General features: G+C 37.5%; 1 protein-coding gene across 1 annotated transcript in view; it reads right to left on the bottom strand.

Moving 5' to 3' along the window:
* Positions 1-20,915, bottom strand: part of LOC108493305 (protein ELYS-like) — a 43,208-nt gene continuing 22,293 nt past the window's right edge. The window contains exons 13-33 of the mRNA XM_017806580.1: positions 20,286-20,390; positions 19,171-19,264; positions 18,660-18,783; positions 18,498-18,554; positions 17,224-17,370; positions 16,284-16,471; positions 15,963-16,107; positions 15,735-15,866; positions 14,754-14,901; positions 14,518-14,668; positions 13,881-13,988; positions 13,210-13,405; positions 12,114-12,311; positions 10,441-10,870; positions 8,818-8,920; positions 7,771-7,877; positions 6,383-6,543; positions 3,527-5,327; positions 2,609-2,742; positions 2,056-2,162; positions 1-1,387 (exon numbers count right to left, since the gene is read on the bottom strand). Coding sequence (XP_017662069.1) covers positions 1,198-1,387; positions 2,056-2,162; positions 2,609-2,742; positions 3,527-5,327; positions 6,383-6,543; positions 7,771-7,877; positions 8,818-8,920; positions 10,441-10,870; positions 12,114-12,311; positions 13,210-13,405; positions 13,881-13,988; positions 14,518-14,668; positions 14,754-14,901; positions 15,735-15,866; positions 15,963-16,107; positions 16,284-16,471; positions 17,224-17,370; positions 18,498-18,554; positions 18,660-18,783; positions 19,171-19,264; positions 20,286-20,390 — 4,826 coding nt within the window. The 3' untranslated portion in view covers positions 1-1,197. The remainder of the gene's footprint in view (positions 1,388-2,055; positions 2,163-2,608; positions 2,743-3,526; positions 5,328-6,382; positions 6,544-7,770; positions 7,878-8,817; positions 8,921-10,440; positions 10,871-12,113; positions 12,312-13,209; positions 13,406-13,880; positions 13,989-14,517; positions 14,669-14,753; positions 14,902-15,734; positions 15,867-15,962; positions 16,108-16,283; positions 16,472-17,223; positions 17,371-18,497; positions 18,555-18,659; positions 18,784-19,170; positions 19,265-20,285; positions 20,391-20,915) is intronic.

The raw sequence follows: 20,915 nt of genomic DNA on the forward strand, positions 1-20,915 counted from the left end.
TAGTTTTTACTAATTGAAAAGTTTAATATCAGGTTCCACCATTCTGTAGTCTTCTAAGTTGCATCCATATATAAATTAACATACAGAAAAATAATCCATTGTCTAAAAGACTGCACATCAAAATAGTACTTCCATGTCTGCTTTTAAAAGAATAGGTTTGTGACTTTATTTATACAAATTGAAGCTTTATAGGGACATTTACTCCTTAACCAAAGACTGTTAATGAAATAATTATTCAAAAATATGGTTTGTAACTAAGATTTCTGTACATTTTTGTACCTTTTTCAGACTATTATATTAGCTTTTCCATCAAGTTTTCAGTGCTGTGATATGCAGGCCTCAAATACTGCAAAATATGTTTACAGACAGTAAGTATTTCAATTATAGTAGCATTCATATTAACATTACGAAAATAATTTTGGCTCAAATTTCAAAGTATGTGGGTAGTATCTCTTCAAATTTGATATGCTATTGTAAGCATCACACCATCTATACAGTTAATTTTTTGCTGACAACAAACTGTAAGAAATAGCAAAACATCTGAGGTGAGATCTAGTTTTATGAACTAAAGAGCAGCTCTGCCAAAGTTTAAGACAAATACAAAAAAATATTGCACAGCTTAAAACACAATTGTTTACATTCTGACTTCAGTACAGTACAACTTAACCGTGAACATAAGGAATTACCAGTTTGTATTGCGAGTCCAATTATTTGTACCTGAAGGTCAAACATAATTTCTAAAATTTAAACTAGTATGTTTAAAATGTTTACTTGTTATAGGAATTCTAAACAAACCTTTCAAAAGCTTTTGGAATTACTTTTGAGAGTCTGTAACTCCCACAAACCAACATTAAAAGTTCTGAGCAATACAGGTCATTCAACCCAATATTCCCTCAAAAAGCTATCAGACAGTAAGCACATTGTGAAGTATACATTTTTATTTAACATTCCTAAAATAAGCTGTATTTACATATTATATAAATGTATGAAGTCTTAATATAAAATAGAAAACTGCATTGACTGAGGAAATCACACTCCATATGGAGTTACTTACTGAAGACCATTTTTTATGAAATTTTACAATAATTTATATAAATTATCTCTTCCAAATTAGATGATTTTTCTTCTTTTTACTAATTCACACAATTTTGATGACTTTACAAACAGTGGTGTACATTATAAACTTTAAAAAAACAGTTACAGCATCTTCCGGCGCAAAACTGGCTTTGGAAAATTAGACAGTCTTTTTTTGTTCTTTCTTAGAGTCTTCCCTGCTGCATCTGTGGTTTCTTTCTGTTTGCTTTTTGTTCCATCTACTGGACTTGCAAAAGGAGAGATGAATTTTACTTCCACAGGTGGAGGTGACCAAGAACATTCTTTTGTGGTTCTGAAAAGAAAGGTAAGTATCAAATCAATTTTTTAAGACCAACAGTATTTAGTAGAGGAAAAAAAAAATACCATGGAATTACAAAATTAATGCCGAAGAAATATTCACTGGCTTCTTTGTAGATAGAATTAAAAGGTACCTAAGTAAGTTTCATTTTGCTTTAATTTCTTACCAGACTGTCCCAAGCATTCTTGGTCACTATTCGTAAGAGCTTTTAGAGCTCCCTGTCCCAGCTTTTAAGAGGCAAATTGTTCTCAAACAGTTTTCCAGAAAGAATCAGGAAACATGTCCAGAAACAAAAAGTTCCATTCACTTATTGTCTGGCTCCTTCCTGCCTTGTATGGGGAACTAAAGACTGTAAGAGTGTGGTTTCATAAGGTGAATTAAGACAATTAATTAAGAGTGAATTAAGAGCGAATTAAGAGCATGACATTATTGCAATGATTAGTATCCACGGGCCCTTTTCTATCCCCTCCCTCTTCCATATCCATCAGAAAACCAAACCCAAAATGGGGAAAAAGGTGCCTATTACACCAGCAAGCTGGACAGGCTCATAAAGTCAGAGGAGAAATGCACGAACAAGTGAGGAAGAAGTAGTTAGGTGCTTGACAGCTGAATCACTGTGACAATAAAGAAATGCAAATAACTATTTAAAAATAATTTCATACTTGCTTGCTTTCTTAATTTTTGATTTTGTAGTTCTAGCTCTCTTCAATTTTTGCTTTCCCCCAGATTCTGTGGATTTGGTATCCTCCTCCTCTTTAGTTGGAAGCTCCTATGTTAAGGCAACAAAAATGTTACTCAGGAACAAGTTCATACACTTCTACAGAACAAAAATGAATGTTTATTTCATTAAGAAGTCATTATAATGTTATTTCCAAAAGTATTAGTTACCCTCTGCAAAAACAAACCTTCCGCCTCAAATTATTTTACCATCCTAAAAGTTCAAATTCTGAAATTAACAGATAACATACCAAGTAAGCTTAAAGAAAGCCACTGTGCCTTCAAAAGTTTTTATCAATTCCTGACTTACATTGATTCAAAACTGATTTTTGTAGCTAGTTTTCATGAAGAAAAAAAATAAATTGTTTAGCTGATTCAATTAAAGCTCTCTTTTTAGATAAGTTTCCAAGGAATAAGGCAAAACATTGCAAAGTATGATCTAAAAAAGTGGTACAGAGCAAAAATCAAGAACATCGGACAACTAGAGCTTTTACTTACTGGTTCTTTCACGATTCGGGAAATGCTAGATACATCTTTTCTTCTTGACCTCAAAAGAGGGGGTGAAAAGACGAACTGAGAAGACAAATCCGGGTCTAAATCCTTAAACTGCATAGGATGGTCTGCTTTTCCAGCTGAAATGACAATGCATTGTCAGCATGCACACACGTTATACATGAAGGACAGTAATGTTAAATTACAGCTGATAAAAAAGAGCACAATAGCTTCCTGAAACAAAAGATCCAAACAGGTTTATAAACTCTCCATGCAAAGGTATTTTTCTGCCAGTAACTGCCCTTTGGGATCCATTCTTTTACAGCAAATTGTGAAACAAAACTAAGCCAGTGTAGTGATTTTACATGCACTTATATAATCAAAGACATTATGCTCAAAAGGCACCAACAGCTCTCACACATCTCAAAAAAATTTATCATATACTCTAATTAAGATATTCCTATGCACACTAATTTTGCTGACAAAGTATATGCCCATGAAAAACAATCACATAATTTAACAGCTGTACAGTTGTACAGCTGTACAGTTTATTGCAAAATGCAATTTGAACTTCAAAACTGAACAGAATTTGGAAGCATGGCTCCTTTATTTCTCTGCTGGGGGGAAGAGATGGCACAGCAATCACATATTCACAGATAACCCCTGTTTTTCAAAACTGACAAAAACAAAAATTCAGCTTAAATTTCATTTCAGTGCTTAGATCAGCCTCATAACCTCTTAGTTCCACTAGAACTAACCAGGTAGTCATGTAGAGTTCAGTCAAAAAAAAAATGCCTCTAGCCAAATTTTTTTTTTTGCATGCTTATATTCCTTACAATTCTTAAAACCATCCTCACAGTTTGTATTCTGTGGTTTAAAGAAGAGGAATGTGTCCTATTTTGTGTACAAACATAGCGCACCTACCTTCAAATTTCTTTGTCAGCTTTGTGAGAGGAGGAGAGAAATGAAAGGACTCATTTTCCTCAACAGTCAGTTTCTGATGTGTGGCAGTTTTGCGGGATCTGGTTCTTGTAACACGATCTGTTAGAGCTCTCAATGTGTGATCATGTCCTGATGGGTTTATGTCTTCAAGCAGCAAAGGACTGCCATCAGGTCCCTGCGGGAGGGCCTCCTCCGACACTGATCGCCTCTTTCTGCCCCGACGCCCTGTCCTTACTGTAGTCCTGGGTGTGGTTGGCTCCTCACTTGGCTGTGCAGGTGTTTGTTCATGAGTATCCGTTTTTTCTGGTTTCTCATGTGGCACTCTTCTAGTTCTTTTCCTAGGAGTATCGAGGACTTCTACTTTCCCACCTGAATTTATGTCTTCCTGAGTAGAGGTAGACTCTGTGTCTGCCATAAGATTTTGTGCCCCCTTCCTAGCACTTCTTCTAGGAGTGGCAGGAAGTTTAAATTCTGTTTGAGGAAGCGATGATTTAGACAGATCAAGATCAGAATTTTCTGAAACTTCTGAAGAACTTATCTTTCTTCTTCTGCCTCTTTTAGTTGGCACAGGTAAAAGGAGTTGGTCACTAGGCTGCACCTCTTGATCCTGAACAGTATTTTCAGTAAACTGTGAATTAAAGCTTTTCGGTTTTCTTGCGCTTCTACTGGGACTGACTGCTGGTTTTATCTTACGATCAGTGTCAGTCTCACCAGTTTTTGGATCTCCAGCTGAAGCTTTTCCTCCTCTAATCCTTTTGGAAGCAGAAGAGGTAATAATGCTACCTTCAGCAAGAGACATTTCCTCATTAGCCTCTTCTGAGAGTTCAGATGCAGTTTCCTTTGCTCTTCTTAATCTTCTTGGAGTAACAGCTATGGACTGCGTAGTGTCTGACGAGGTTTGTCCATCAGAATGGCTTTCTGTTTTTTCTAAATGAGTCAGTTTAGGTTTCCTACCTCTCCTAGGAGTAACAGGCACTGCAGGTATTTGCTCCTCTTGAAGATTTTCCTCTGTTTGAAGACTGGAAGTCTCAGATGCTTCTTTTGTTCGCCTGGTACTTCTCCGAGGAGATAGTCCAAATGGAACTGGTGTGCCTGTCTTTAGTAGTTGCTGAGGGTCTGCTGACAGAATACTTAGACTTCTACTTATTTGTCCCCTTGTGCGTGTTCTTGGAGCAATGGCATACTCTACTTGATGTCTGCTGGTTTCCTCTTCCACTCTTTCTGGAACAGGTGTTAAGAAAGCTTTTGCCTTCTGGAATCTAGTTACCTTTTTACCTATAGTTTCATGAATAGATTGTTCTACAACTTCAGATGTAAATTCTTTACTTCTTGTGTCTTTGATTACATCCAGTAAGTTCTCAGCAATAGCAACCTTAATGGGTTCAGGCACATATGGGAATGACTCTGCAGTATTTTGAGATTCCTGATCACCAGTTACAGTGGACACTGAGTTTGTAACATGTTCTTGGCTTTCAGTATTTCCTAAATTGGTCACAGGTTTTTCCTCCATTGTTGTGCCTTCTGGTTTACAAGCATCTACTAATGTAGGATCTCCCATCTCTGCTTCACCTTCTTCTCCTTCCAAAACTAAGCTAAAACTACTCTGAGATAGAAAAAGGTCTCCATCTCCCTCAGCTGCATCACATTCACTATCTTTATTATCAGGCAAATCACATGCAAACTGTTGCTCTATATTTTCATAGCTATAATGAAGACTGCCCGATGGATCTAGTTCACTATATGGTGATGTTTCAGGTGGTGGTTCTGAAGTATCTTCAATAACCTGAAGTTAAAAAATGTCTGTTAATACTTTATTCCTTATCAGACAGACTAACTTCACACTGAGCTAGATGAAACTGAAGACAGTGAAAAGCTGCTTTTTCTTTCAGATCACCACTGAATGTAAAGTTAGAAACATACACTGTACTCTCTACTAGAGATGATAGTTCATTCATTTAAGGGGCAGAGATCAGAGCAGTCAGTGTATGCAATTCACAGGCTCCCTTTCTGGTATTTCCGTTCAGGACTAGCAATGTGCCACCGCCCATGGACAGTGGGCAGTTTTACAACACAAGGTGTGTATGCAACTGGCACTAATCATCACATTGCAGTGCCTTCTGCACAACTCCACACCCACAAGAGTGATCCACTCTGTGTCTGACAGGGTAAAACACAATTATGTCCCTGGAGTTCAAAGTTTTGGTCATGATAGGTGTAACTGCAACAGTTAGTCAGACTGGCCAGGTATCACATGCAGAAAGTCAACACTGCACTTGAAGGAGTCACTTGGATTGCACGAGATAACACATTCTAAATACCTCCATCTCATGAAGAAATATCTTGACACCAAAATGAGCTCATTACTGGGAATTCTGCTTGTGTTAAGAAGGAACAAATAGTAAAGGACCTAAGCAGCTAAATCATTCTCAAAGTGAGTTTGGTTCCCGCATAATTTTGTTATTTGGTAAACGGCTCCCCGTATCAAGAAGCTTTCTTATTGTTTTTAACATTAAAACTATTTCTTTTTATGTCAAACAAAAAATGCTTGAATTTCAGTAAACCAAATGAATGCAGGGTTATTTTGAAAAACAGTTCAGACATTTATTTTGTACTAATATAGCCCTCAAAGGCCTACGTCTTGACAGGTTCTATTCTATGTTACAGGAACAGAAAATGCACAAGTGAAAAAAAGTACATGTAATGAGCTTTTAACTCATGTCAAGCAGCTAAAGAAACTGAGACATTTTTGTGTGCCTTCTAATTGCCAGTAAAACAGATCTGTCCTCAATTTGAAAACTCTTTTCTATTTTGTAGAAAATGGGAAATTAATTTACTTACATGAATTTCCTCAGTTTTAGGAAGACTATTAGAAACAGGGACTTTTTCAACTTCAGCTGCTTCAGGGTTACATTCTTCAGGTAAATCCACACACTTCCTCTCAAGGCGATTTTCTGAATGCATACTGACCACATCCTCACTGTCAAGGATACTTATCACAGCTGGAAGAGATTTATGTCATTTTAACTTAACCGTTATATAAACGACACAAGTTTAATAAACAGGAAATAACAGAGGGAGCAAGAGCCAACAAAACAGTTCTCCATCCTGTCACATATACTGGGCTTTCTCCAAAAACTAGAAGCCAAAACTATTGAGCTGATTTGGGCTGGGATAGAGTTAATTTTCTTCATAGTAGTTGGTATTGCTGTGTTCTGGATTTGAGCTTAAGACAGTGTTGATGACACGGGGATGTTTTTAGTTACTGCTGAGCAGTGCTTACACAGAGCCAAGGCCTCTTCTACTTCTCACCCCAACCCATCGGTAAGTGGGCTGTGGGTGCAAAACAAGTTCGCGGTGGGGGGGGATACAGTCAGGACAGCTGACCCCAACTGACCTAAGGCATATCCCATACCACATGGCATCATGCTCAGCATAAAAGGCAGGGGAAAGAGGAAGGAAGCAGGCAGTATTTGGAGTTATGGCACTTGTCTTCCCATTACACACAGTGGAGCCCTGCTTTCCTGTAGATGGCTGAACACCTGACTGAAGACAGGAACTGGTGAATTAATTCCTTGTTTTGCCTTGCTTGCATGCAGGACTTTCGCTTTCCCTATTAAACTGTCTTTATCTCAATCCACAAGTTTCCTCACCTTTAGCTTTTCAATTATCTCCCCAATTCCACTCCGAGGTAAATGAGTGAGCAGCTGTTTGGGCCTTAGTTAACAACTGCATTTAAACCACAACAACTATATACCTGTTAAAGGATGCAGCCCCACAGTAAGAAAGAGGAAGGAGAAAATCAGCTGTCAAGTCCACAGGCAAAAAAAGAGAGGAAAAGGTGGCCAGAAAGGCATGCTGGTAGACATTTTCTTCAGTATGAGTACTGAGGATGCATCAACTTTTAAAATAGTAACTCAGCAGATCCCATGGCACACAAATTAGTAGTGGTGTACAACATTAAAATAAATACTGATCTCTCCTTATAATACTTTAAGTTCTACCAACATTCTCAGCATCTTGATCAAGAGCAGGATGATTCACTATGCACTTCTACAAGGGCTTTCTTTAGGGAGGGTATTGTCTCTATAGTTTAATGAAAGTTGACAATAATATGCTACTGTACTACTTCAATCTGAGACACCTGTAGTGGTATTACAAACTACACATTTTACTTCAGGAGTTCTGCTACCTTAACTCACAGAACACTTCCAACATACTGTACATACATTCACTGTCTGTCTCCAGGAACTCAGAGAGCTGTGGATTTGCTGCAACTGCTATGGCTTTTTCTTCTGATGAAGAGGTCATTTCAGACTCTTGGTAGTTTGTTTCACTTCATGAACAGAAAGAAAAGAATTCATCATAACTCTTGAAAACAAACCTTGAAGAGCTTTACAAGTTACTTTCTCACTGTAAAATCTTCAAGTTTCAAGCCAGAAAAAACTCAAGAAAAATTAGAAATTCCTTTATCAACATATTTACATTCAATTTGTGATTCATTTTACGGAACGAACCAAGTACTTCCCATTCTTTCCAGCTACCTAACACTACCTAACACAACAGCTACACAACATTCTTCCCAGCTACCTAACACAACAGAGTTGTGTTAAAGAATAATATAGTACTTCTCTTCGGTAGAAAGAGGGCAACTACTATAACAGAGGTTCAGAACAAACTGAACAGAAGTCTGGACCAGTGTAAGTTACCATTCAAAATTAAAGGTTATTTCATTGCCAACATTCTGTCTTTATCACTAAGTACCTCCAGCTTTGAAAGTACCTGGTGAGAAAACTGCTTCCCTTTCTATTAACAAACAAATGCCAATTGAGCACACACAGAAAACAGAAATTAAGTGTATAAAATATTGCCAGAAAGCACTCAAACTCCAAAATAAACTCGCTGAAGTTACAGGAATCTCAGGATTAATTTTTAACTACATAATTTTCAGACAAAAGCAGGGCTTATGTTCACAGTATCCACTTAGTAAGCCTTAATCAGCAATAAGGTTTATACAGTCTGTTGAATGAAGTCTTTATCGTCATCCTTTAGTCTGCAACAATTTGAGAAACGAGGCTCAAACTGACAGCTAGTCAATGTGCATTAAATTCATGCCAGATTACTTTTGCTCACAGACAGAATGGAATAGACAGGCCCCTATATATAAGAACACAGAAAAGAACCAATCCCAGGTCAAAATCACGGTTTTCAAACACAGAAAAGCCAGCAGTTATATTTTGTGTGAACCCAAAGATGTATCTATTTCATAAGCTCACCCTTCATTTGTAGCCCCAAAAGTAGTGGCCTCAGCAGCTTTAAACATCAATTTATCATCCTCGGGAAGTGTAAGACATTCAGTATTTGATTCTTCCACAAATCCTACAAAAACGAACAGATGGATTACTTCCTTGTTGTACTTAACATCATTTTTAATTTTAAAATGCTCATATGATTTTAAAGTGATCCTTTATGCATTTCATCTAGGATAGTGATTTAACAAAATAATGCAGAAGGACTGAATTCTTCTTTCCAGTACAACAAGAAGCCTGATGCATAATTTCAGTCCTGAAAACAAAACGACCACTGCTAATTCTGTTTACAAACTAAACTTGCCACGTTACTAATACATAAAAACTTCAGAAAATATCTCTCCTTCTTAAAATTGGGTAGAAAGTTTTTTTTTTTCCTTTGGATATTTCTCTCATTCCAGCACTACTTCTTTCTTTCCTTACTCCATTTCTCCTCTTTACGAGAATGCAAAGACAAAGTTTCTTTATAAGATTATTGTTTAGTGATTAGTACCTTACTAGTTTTAATGAAAAACATCTTTGATTTCTTGTCCAAATCCAAGACTGTTAAAAGAGGACAGCCAAATGTTTTGACCTATCTTACTAAAAATTTCAGATCTGGTGAATCCTTTTTACCAATGTACACAGTCTGTATTTGAGCATTCCTGTTATTGAATAAGAAAAGGAGCTGAGGAAATTCAACAGCAACAATCACTCCTCAGGATCTTCCAGAACCATCTCAGACTTACGACTGAATCAGCATGCATATGATGCACTGATACTGGAGTACCCACTCACTGTTATGAGCCATTTCAAGACCTCAGGCACAGAACTCCTGACACTTGCCTACATGTCCCAGGAAAACTTTTTTATAAAGGGTTCAGCAGACTCAGCTGTTTACCAAATACTGACTGTAGCTGTTTGTGTATCTTCTCCCTGTTCCTGAACTACTTTCATTCCCAGCTCTTCATCACTGCGCACCAGCTAGTGAGCTACATCTCTTCTAATCTGCCAGCTGACCTGCTAATATGAGCACATCCTCTGCAGCTGGACTGGCATCAATGAGTTGAATTGAGCTGAATTATCAAAGATCAACTGAAATAGGTTTGGAAAAGGCCGTATAAGCTCTTGAGCCAGCAAAATGATCAACCACAGCTGTAATGAGTAGCAGATACACAAGCAGACTCACTTCCAGAAGAAAACTATTCAACTGAGCACTAATAAGATGGTTAAAAGAAAAAAAAAATAGTCAAAGCATGCCACACACTAAACTTGCTGTAAAAAAACCTGCTGACTACAGAAGTACCCCTAAAAGACAACCAGAAGCCCAAGCTTTCAACTTGTCTCCTTCTCAAAACTCCCACAAATCACTGCTGCCTTTCAGCTGCAACTACACACAAAAAATGCCAGTCAAGGAAAGTATACATTCATAATGTCCAGGATACCTAAAAAATTACTTAAAACATAATGGTAATTTTTAAAACCTAGGACAAGGAAATGCCTAGGACACTTGTGAACATTCATCATTAGCTGCTGCACTCATCAGCATCTTAATCTTCTAAAGATGTTTGAAAAATTCAGAAATTTAGATTATCATAGGATGAAACACACCATCTTCTTTTCTTGGTTCCGAAGGATCTGGTTGATCCATCTGGAAAGGTTTATCTTCAATCATTTCACTGTCTCCTTCCTTCTCCAATTCTTGAACATCAGCAGTTTCTTCAGTGGAGGAATTAGCTGGTTTAGCAGCTATAAAGATGACATCATCTTCAAAATCACCAGGTGATTTTGCATCATGATACTCCAAAGTAGTTTGGTCTGATCTGACAGAGAAGTTACTATTTTCTTTGCTGACATCCATTTTTTCCAAATTACCTCCAGATATGTTTTCTGAAGACTCCTGCAATTCAGCATGACTGTCCCCAGCATTGCTCAGAGTAAACAGAGTTGTTTTACCTCTACTTTCAGACCAAGCATCCTCTACCGTGTCATCATGATGCTCAGATGAAGCTCCAAATAGTGCTTTATCATCTTCTGTTACCTAAAAAAAAGTTCAGATCAGTAACATGAGCATACTTTCCGTCAAAGCAAAAAAAAAAACCCAAATATATACTGATATTTTTAAGTTACACATGTCCCCTTAAAAGGCAATACAAAATTAATTCTCACTCTAGCACTATCTTAAATTTAAAGCTGAGTGTAAAAATTAATCACACTTTTGACTGCTTATTGAGTTTCCACAACATTAAAGAATTAAGAAAAAGTCAGTCTTATAAGTGCTTACTTATATCAAGGCTGTTCATTGGGTTCAGCAGTGTGTTTTCAACAAGACAGCTTTGCCTACTAAAATCATTACTCAAGACTTGTTTCTGTTATGCTTTCCTTCCCAACACATATGCACTACCAAAATATGCTAGTGTTCACTATGCCTGTAGCACAGAACAAGTAAATTAATCTGGCTACAGTGCCACTATTAGTAAGAACTTCATACAGGAGAGAGCACCTCTTGTTACAGTTCAGTAGCTCTTTAAAACAGACAATAAAAGACAATCAACCAGATTGAGACAATTTGTTAGGACATGGACAGAAAGCTCATACATGTACATCTTAGAACATGCCCTCTTTTCTGCCTCTGATTTTGGTACATTATGTTGGCAACTGCATGACCGGCTGAACCATGGAATCCAGCTACAGAACACCTATAGGAGCAGAAGGGGCCACTGTCAGATGGACCAACTTCAGTAGAAAAGCACATGGACGCTATCCGTGGTGCAAGGCAAGAAGCAAACATGAGAACTTCAGGGCTAGAGAACAGACAACACTACAGCTCTCTTCATAGGGGGTCTCTTTTACCATAATTGAAGTAAACCCAGCCCTGCGAAATGACAGACAGGAAGTCAATGCAGCTTATGACTTTTGTTGCTTGCCAAGATGTTTAATTCACAAAATTTAACAAACCCAAACAAATGGCTCAATCTATATTCCTTATCTTCCTGCCACACCATCATTTGAAAAGGTACAGCTGGAAGCTGAATTAGCAGTTTGAACAAGCACGGGTCCTAACAACCCCTGAGTAAAAAACACCAAGGTCCCTGACATTTATTATGAATAACAATAATAAACCTGCAGGCACGTGAACAGAAGGTCTAACATAACTACCTTTTTTTGACCAAATTCTGCCATTATAATTCACAATCCAAATTCTCAGTATAAAGAGTACTGGCAAACTTTAAAGCAAATCACAGCATTTAACTGCAAAAATCACTAACTGCAGCCCAGCTTACCCCAACAGTCCATTTTGCATTAGAATTCTCTTCCCTGAAAGTTATTCTAGGTTCCTTTGCTCGTAGTGGAGGAGTAACTGATCGTCCTGGAGATGCAGAGGGAGTTGCTAGGGGTGTAGTGCGAAGGCTGGACCTGAGAATAGACTGAGGAGTAAACCCAGGAAACCCAGAAGAAGATGTGGCCAAAACTTTAGCTCTCTAGGAAAAGAAATAAAAACATTTAATTTGAAAACAGTTAAATCTTCAAAACACAAAACTGCAGCTGTCAAAAGTATGAGCTTAAATTACAAACTGGGTTTATAGCAGCAGAGGGGAGAAAGTTTTGCCTCTGCACTGTTTTTTCCAAAGGTACAAAAATTAAAGATAAAACCCCATGCTTCTTATGTTTCTTTTGGTTTGTTTTTTTTTAATGCCAACAAAAAAAAAGATATTTTTCACATGAATTTCTGGAAGAAAAAAGAATATGGCACCTAGCTGTCTGCAATGTTATATTCTATCCCAGTAAATCTGCAATTTCTACACTGCTTTTCCAAAAGGCACACAACTTCAACTGTTATTCTACATGGCAGCATTTCCAGTTGCTGTGTCCAACATGGCAACTCAGCAAAGCAACAGCCACATCTTATTTCTTCACTAATTAATCAGCTGTGCATGATATGAAGTGACACTGCTGTAAAAGCACCTACACATCTTCATGTAGAAATGTTCAGGTTTCTTAGCTCGGAAATATTTTACAGTATTGAAAGGGTTTAAAAAGCAGTAGGAAGAAGCTCGTTCAATGGTATGGGTGATATTTCCTAACAAGAAAAAGATTATAATTCAGACATTAATTGTCCCAGGGAATAAACACAATATTTCTCAAAGCTATGGGACAAGGTGACCGCTGCAATTAACTGAGAATTAAACTTCCCTCTTCAAGACTGTTTCCAACTTACTGCTTCCAGAACAACTGTATACAATAATCCCATGCATACTGAAAATATCTTGCAATTTTAATCCAGCAGTGTTCCTGTTAAATACTTTGATGGCTTAATTTTAAACAAAGCTCACAAGCTTTCCTTTTGGTTGGTTGCTACCAGTTTTTTAAAATACAAACCTTTACCACAAGAGGAGTCTCCAGTAAATTCAGCTCTGATGCTCTTGGAAAATTCTTTTGAGAGATGGAGTGATGTGTACTTGATTGCAGTGGGCTGGATGTCACAAAAGAAGTAGAAGCTCTGCATGGTGTCTGCCAGCTTTCACCCTGTGCCGCAGAACAGGAAGGAACAGGACGAACCACCAAATCCAGCAATCTGTTAAGACACACAACTTAAGCTATGAACATAAACGAAAAAAATCATGCTGTGTTCATCTGAGATGATACAGAACAAAAACATTTGATGAACAACAAATACAGTTGCAGCCTCACTTCTGGGGTGACGCATTAGGCCCACAAACAAATGACAGGTACTTTAGGGTGTTTTTTAATTATTTCTTTACATTTCATACCTAATTTCCTAAATCTCTGCCTCTGATATACAATTCGTGCAACAATTTTAAGTTGCACAAATGCTCTAATTCTCAGTTCAGGAGCAAACTCATCTACATTTCAGTGCAGGGACACTTCACATTTTCCACTTAATTGTGTCCCTAAGTTGACCTTTTCTTTAAGAGATATAAAGCTAAATGCAATAGAACCTTTGGTAAACACAAAAAGTACACACACACACACACACACATATATAAGAAACACCTTTTTGAAACATACAGTCTCTAGATCTTCTATACCTGGAACATTTTTGAGAAAACTTTGTAACAGGTGTCCCAAGAAATGCATCGGGCAACTCTGTACCAGGGAGAGGATGTGTAATGACTGCTGGTTCTGTAGCTCTAGGACTAAAAGGAAAAGGAAAATGTAACTGACTTTCATTCCCTCAAAGTCCAGACATACCATAATTCCAGTTTATTTGACCATATCAGTTGTAGGACAATCACCTGACAACTACGAGCCTCTTTTCCGCTCTTCATAATTCTGCTTATTTTTAAGTAAAAAAGGTAGAAACTGTGCAGGAAATGGTAAAAGATTACTATGTGATCACACAAACAAGTCTATCAATGTATGTACACCAACTGCTTGATTGTGATAACAGTTTGAGCTTCAGCTATCTTAAACACTGTAAACACATTTACCATAATGTAAATACATATATTTCTATAGATAAGACTATCATAGCAGAAAAGTTATTATTTATGATTGATTCTTAAATATGTGGTATATGCAAAAATGCAAACCAAAGCTTTATTCACATGCACCTTTCCACCAAAACACTAACATAACACTAACAGAATTCTTGCTCTTTCTCTCCCCCTCCCTCCCTGTCCAAACACGTAGCTCAAAACTAAACTTTGTGAAAAGGCTGCTTACCTATCATATTGTGAAATGTTTGGTTTTTGTTCATTTCCTAACCATACTTCTCCAATTTTGGACAGTACTTTACTGATGAAAGTTGCTCGTGTGTGCACATTTCCTGCATTAGCCTGTCGTGTTACTGTTGATAATGGCTTTGGCCTTGACACTGTAAAGCAAGAGAAAAAATGTCAGCCTTGTGTAATCAAAGTGTTGGCTGGTTGTCCATAATATTTCCTCCCTCCAAAAATTACCTTCTCTTAAGACCGATGAAGGCAAACGGTAAGGCTTAGCTCTCTCTACAGCCAGCTTCCTTTGAACTCTAGGAAGGATCTTGCCATATTGGTCTAACAGAGAATTTCTGGCAACTGCTCTTTCTCTCAAGCGAGGATCACGATCATTCTGACAAACAAAATGCATAAATCAAGAAGTTAACTATTTACAAGAAGTTGATTGCATGGAAATATCTCTGCTCTTCCTAATTAGGGCCTAAATGCACTCTACAGATACAGTAAAATATGTCCACTGCACAGAATCGCAGCAAGTTTTCTATCCAGTGAACACAGACCAATCCAGTGGCACAGACCAATTTCATCTAGTAGTTCTAGCAAAGCCCAATGAACTCTGATTAAAAAAAAACCAACAAAACAAACAACGCACAACAAAACAAAAACCAAAACAAACAAATAAAAACCGAACAAAACAAAGCGAACAAACAAACAAAAAAAAAAAAAAAAAAACAACAAACCCCAAACCCCACCAACTAAAACCCCACCATTCATATTTCACCTGTGGAGCATCCACTTTGCTCTCAGCTACAAAAACAAGACAGGACATACAACATACACTACTATCCACAGAAACAAGTGACATAAACAACTTCTGCAGTCTAAACAATACACAACATAGGGATCTGAGGAACTGAAGGAACAGATGGCCTGGTAAGATACTTATTTATTCCTCAGATGCAAACAAACTATTTCAAGTGGAGTCAACCATGGTCTGTAACATTTAATCTACAACTTCACAAAGCAGCTTTGCAGTAGTTTAGGTTCGGTTTAGCTTTTCAGTAGTTCAGCTTTTAGGTTTAGCTGTAACTTGATGTGTAGGAATTTATTCATAGTCTTTCAAAAAATGATACAAGAAATAAAGCAGGCCTTTTACTGAGGACTATCAAAACTGGTTAGTCACACGAAGAGAAACTCGTGCACACTTGACAGGACTTCTACCCTTACCATAAGATTAACCTTCATTGACTGATTCAGCTGTAGTGCAGGGATATAGTTGGCACGCTGCAGATGGTGGACTAGAAGGAATTCATGATTCTGAACACCAGCATTGGTCTGTAAAAACTTCTCCAGACACTCCTGTGAGAAATAACACATTACAAAAACCTATGAGGATTCTGCCTCTTCTCTTCACAAACAGACCATTCAGACTTTTTTTGTCTTCTCCAAACTTACTTTTTCAGTGTCTGTGAATGGCAGCTTCAGTAAATCTTCCATCAGCCCCATCTCCTGACAGATTTCATACATGTGCTTTAACAGTTCTTCTACATTTAATTTAGTGGTATGTTGCTGCAACAGACCCCAAGCCTCCACCATGCACCTGTAGTTAATTTTTGGGAGATGGAAAGGAATGGGAACAGCATAACCAAAAAGATGCCCCAAAGTCATTGTATTCATTCAAAGATTAAAGGAAATGTAGAGGATCACGATTTGTATTATCTGCTCTCGCCCCTTCCCAGGATCTGAATGCCAAAACGGTGGGACAGATTTCCTTACCTATTGGACAACAGCACAGTGAGGAAAAGCCGCACTTCGCTGCTGCTTGACATGGATGGCTTCATCATCTGGATGTACCTGAGGGCTCGCCTGTGCTCTCCTTGGCACATGAGGGACTGAATAATTCTCGTGTGTTGCCACGGCACAGTTTTGATTGTAGCTGGGTGGAAGAGCAGGGCCAGTGAATTCTGCACAAGTCAGAGATCACATTTATCAGACTATATGCATGCACACATGCCACACATACAGTCCACACTTCCTTAAGCAAGGCTGCAGGTGGGTTAAACACACATAGATGTCTAATGAAATATTTGATCCAGGACATGTCAATTAGAATTCTTCAGTATTTGCAGAGAAAAAATTCAGTTAGCCATACGGAACAAAGCAAATGTTTTAAAAGGATTTGTTAACTTTTCTAAGTTAACAAAGCTATGTGCACAAACATTCCTTTTTACAAATATATCACTAAATAAGAAGTTACTCTACAAACAAATTCATTCTATTGATATGGTGACAGGCAAAGAACAACCTCCAGCATCAGGAAGAACAGGAATTAGGTTGAAAAGTCACTTCTGCAATCTTCCATCTCAAATCCTGCTGCTATCATCATAGGTATCATACTTAAAGTACCCAAAACACTATTTTTGAGAAAGTGCTCAACTGGTCTGCTGAAAACCCCCTATGATGGCTAGCTTTGAAAATTCAAATATCAAGCATTAATAAAGTTGACTACTCCTTTGTTTTAATTAATTCCCTGCCAAAGCAGTTCAAGTGAAATTTCAAATCATAACTTACTGCTCCACATGTCAGACCAGTGTTACAAAAATGCTTCTGATGTTTCAGTATCTGCTAATATCTAAGCACCAATTTTTCAAAAACAATTTTATCAATTACAGCTCTGCACTGCAATGTGTATTTAAGTAAACTGTTACATACTTACTTCATAATCATTGTGATCTAGAAGCCAAAACCCTTGAATAAGCTTAACGAGACCCCAAGGGATAGCAAAGGCAGTTGGAAAGGAGTCGATAGAAGTTTCTGTTCTATTTGGAAAGGAATGCATGATATCCAACAGCAAGTAAATTGTCTGAGAGTGAGTACCCTAATTAAGGCAAATAAATCGCTAAGACCAAAAATTTATCACATTACATTTAGTAAAACAATGAGAATATAAAAATGCTGGGAAGCAAAAAGTACTAACATGTTAGTCTTGCCATTTTATGCTACTGTAACCGGTTATATAGAGATAATGAAGTCCAAACTACAAAATCTTGTTCTGAATGATCAGCCAGAAAGAAACACTCTTGGATTTCTGTAAGGCAGTCAAAAATGTGATCATTAGATATTTAAATATTTAAATACTGCTGTTATAGTCTCAGGTCCCTGCTTCAATCAGTGGAGCTACCGATTGGACACTTGACTGTCAAATGCCTAATTATTAAAGCAAATAAATTCTACAGGTGTTTTGTTTTCTTCATTTCCAGTGTAAATTATGGTGCCCTTACAATACACCTTAGCACTCACTGAGTGATTCAAACTGGATTTAAAATGGTACGTGGATCCCTCGCTTAGAAGTGTCATTTTCCCTTTCTGACATCAGTTGTTAGGGTCATAAGACAGCTCTCTAGGCTCCCCTCTCAGGCCTCCATGATCTAGCAGCTTAAAAATTAGGTTTCTGCCCAATGACTGTTCCCTTCTCCCTCTTTATTATTCTGAGTGCCTGCAACTTTCAACACAACAAAAGCAAGCACAGTTAGCTGGGCTAGAAAATGGATGATTTTGGCAAAATCACGTACTGGAAAACCACTGTTAGAAATCCTTTGGCTCTGAAGCAGCACGTTTTAGTGCACCATTCTAACACACAGTCATTTGCTACAGATATGGGTACTTAAAATTTTAAAACTGGTACATTTTGAGAAAAACTAAGGGAGGTTTTTAACTTGAACTTTTTTTTAGGGAACCTGTTTTCTCATATCAGAAAAGACTTTGCAATAAAACATTTAAAAAAACCCAACCAAGAAATCAGAAAAGATCCAAACTAGAAAGAAATAAAGCAATGCTTCTGTCTAGGACTTAATTCTATACTAAATATATTCACTCACATTCTGTTTGAAGCATAAATTTAAAAACGTTCTTAAACACATAAATGACAAACACATAAGAACAGTTATGTGCCTATTCTGGAGGTGCAATGACAACAACTAGAAAGGATACAATTGCATGTTTGTCGCTTTCTTCAACACTTTCCAGCAAATAGAGATCCAGCAGTGCCTGAAATGAAAGATTAAAAGGTTTTCTATTGCTCCTGTCTTTCAAAATCGTTGGCTTTGGGGGACTGCTGCTGCTGCTGGTGCTTTCAGTGAACAGAACACTCACATGTAAACTAGCAGGTGGGTATTTCCCAGTTCCTCCTTCATCTCTCTGCCACAACTTCTCAACTTGGTCTCCTAACTGGGAAACCATTCCATCAATCATCAAGCAGTCAGAATCCCATTTTCCTCTGCAACAAAAAGGAGCAAGGATTTGGACAGAATAAACCACTAAGTCCAGCCTCTCAGTGTAACATTTCCACCAGTCAAAACAAAAAACCCCCTTCCTATGAATCAAAGAAAGGAACACACCCACACAGGCATGACTATGGCTTGAAATGCACATGACAGATATTTCTGCGTTGAAGAAAAGACGGTCTTTAGGTCACAAGAATTAGTAAAGGAGTCTAAAGTAGAAATCCAAGAGAAAAGTTGCAATGACCGTTTATAGGTTTTCTTTGCTGTTGTATTACGTGTAAAACCAAGGAAGCATAGGCAAAGGCTTTTAAGTGGAAAAAACCCCACTCTCCTACAGTCTAACAGAGGACGTTTTTCTAGAGCTTTCCTGCAAGTCTTACCTTGATAAACGCTGAAGTTTCTGTCGGTGACCAGTATAGTAGCTCTGAATCAAAGGATAATTGTAGAAAGGTCTAGACAAATGCATATGATCATCTACAGGCAATAATATAAAAGCAGGTTAAAGAGGTATTTCAACTAAGACTTCTGACAAAAAAAGACAAAAGATTATACAAGCATCAAGAAGCCTCTGCCATCAAAAATCATCAAGAAGAAATTAAACCCTCCAACACTAGCTTTTAAGGGTTAGTGAGCCAGGCATTACTTTATTCTGGCAAGAGATATGTAGCAAATCATTCCAGCTACATATATCCCTTTCAAGACTTTCATGTATTTATATGTTTTACCAAAAGAAGAAATTAACATCAATGGTTCTAAGTTACACAATTCTCTGCGTTAATTAGTATTGTATCTTTTATTGGTTATTGATCTCTTGCCCTTAATGCTAATTTAGTCTGCATTTTATGTTCCTCTTATCATTCTTCCTCAGACAGAGAGTTTCCAACTCTCAGACTGTAATGTCTTTGTTAATCTCATCTGTATCTTCTGGTTACTCCAAGATCTCACATGTCCAATCTTCAACTCCCTCAGGCTTTATTTATTGAATCTTATCAGAACCTGAGAAACTCAAATCTTCGGTTGTTAAAAGTTGATACTGACAAGAGTCTGTGAAAAGAAACCTAGTCACCCACTGCCATTAATTCAAAAAATTTATTAAAGCCGTATCATTTCTAACACCTCCAACTCTCAAATAATGCAATACTGTTTCTGCCCTTGCTAAAAGAGAACTAAGAGAAGGTCTAAATACGTCTGAATACGTCTTCCTGTCTCAAGATCCACTTCAAGTTTACTGCTGATGCAGCATTCAGAGCATGAAGTGAAAGCTCAAGTTCACTATTAGATAAATGACTATCAAAGGGAACGGTTTTTTGAACGTATCATGTTAGCATTTGTAAGGTAGTAAGCAATGAAGGTTGGCAATAGAGTTTATAATCTATTTAAATTAAGAACACTTCCAACGTGTATGCTCACCTTGAGCAATAAACAAAAGGTTCAAAACATGCAGCTAGTGCTTCTGCTGTAAAAAAAACATTCTGGTATTACAGTTTAGGCTTACCTAAACCCTCAGGAAGGAGACTGGATCGACAGAACCAGATGACCACTTGTGCATACAAAGAAATGAGGCTAGTTACCAGCTGCTTATTTGTCAAGTCTGTAAAACCTGAAAAAAAGGCATGAGATGATTTTTGTATTGCAATTCTCCTCATTTTTACAAAAGTCCCTTTATCAGGCCAAACAAAAAGTATAAAGAAACACAGTGGAAATTTGTATTTGCATTTGTCCCTCTGGATTACTCTCCTATTTGAAGGAAAACCTCACCATCGCATCAAAACAATAAACAAACTCTACAAAGAACCAGATTCACTAAAGATTAAAATCAAAAAAATAAAGCCTGAACTATTAGATACAGTAACAAAGAAGACATCTGTTTTTCACGCAGCAGAGATTTTTACTATAGCAAAGGGATGGTTGGCTTTTCCCCTCAAGATGCCAACAACAATTTCTAATAACAGAAGCTACAGAAATTCACGCAACTTACAAGTTACTCATTTCAGCTTCCTTTATATTTTCTAGCCATTTGCACACAGCTATAAATTGCTAGCTAAGAGTCAAGAATATTTTTCAGCATTACCACACCCAGTTGCTTACACAGCTTATTGCTGAATCAATGTAGCCTCCTCTACCC

The sequence above is a fragment of the Lepidothrix coronata genome, unplaced genomic scaffold (genome assembly GCF_001604755.1).
Source record: "Lepidothrix coronata isolate B3197 unplaced genomic scaffold, Lepidothrix_coronata-1.0 Scaffold16, whole genome shotgun sequence".
NCBI classification, from domain to species: Eukaryota; Metazoa; Chordata; class Aves; order Passeriformes; family Pipridae; genus Lepidothrix; species Lepidothrix coronata.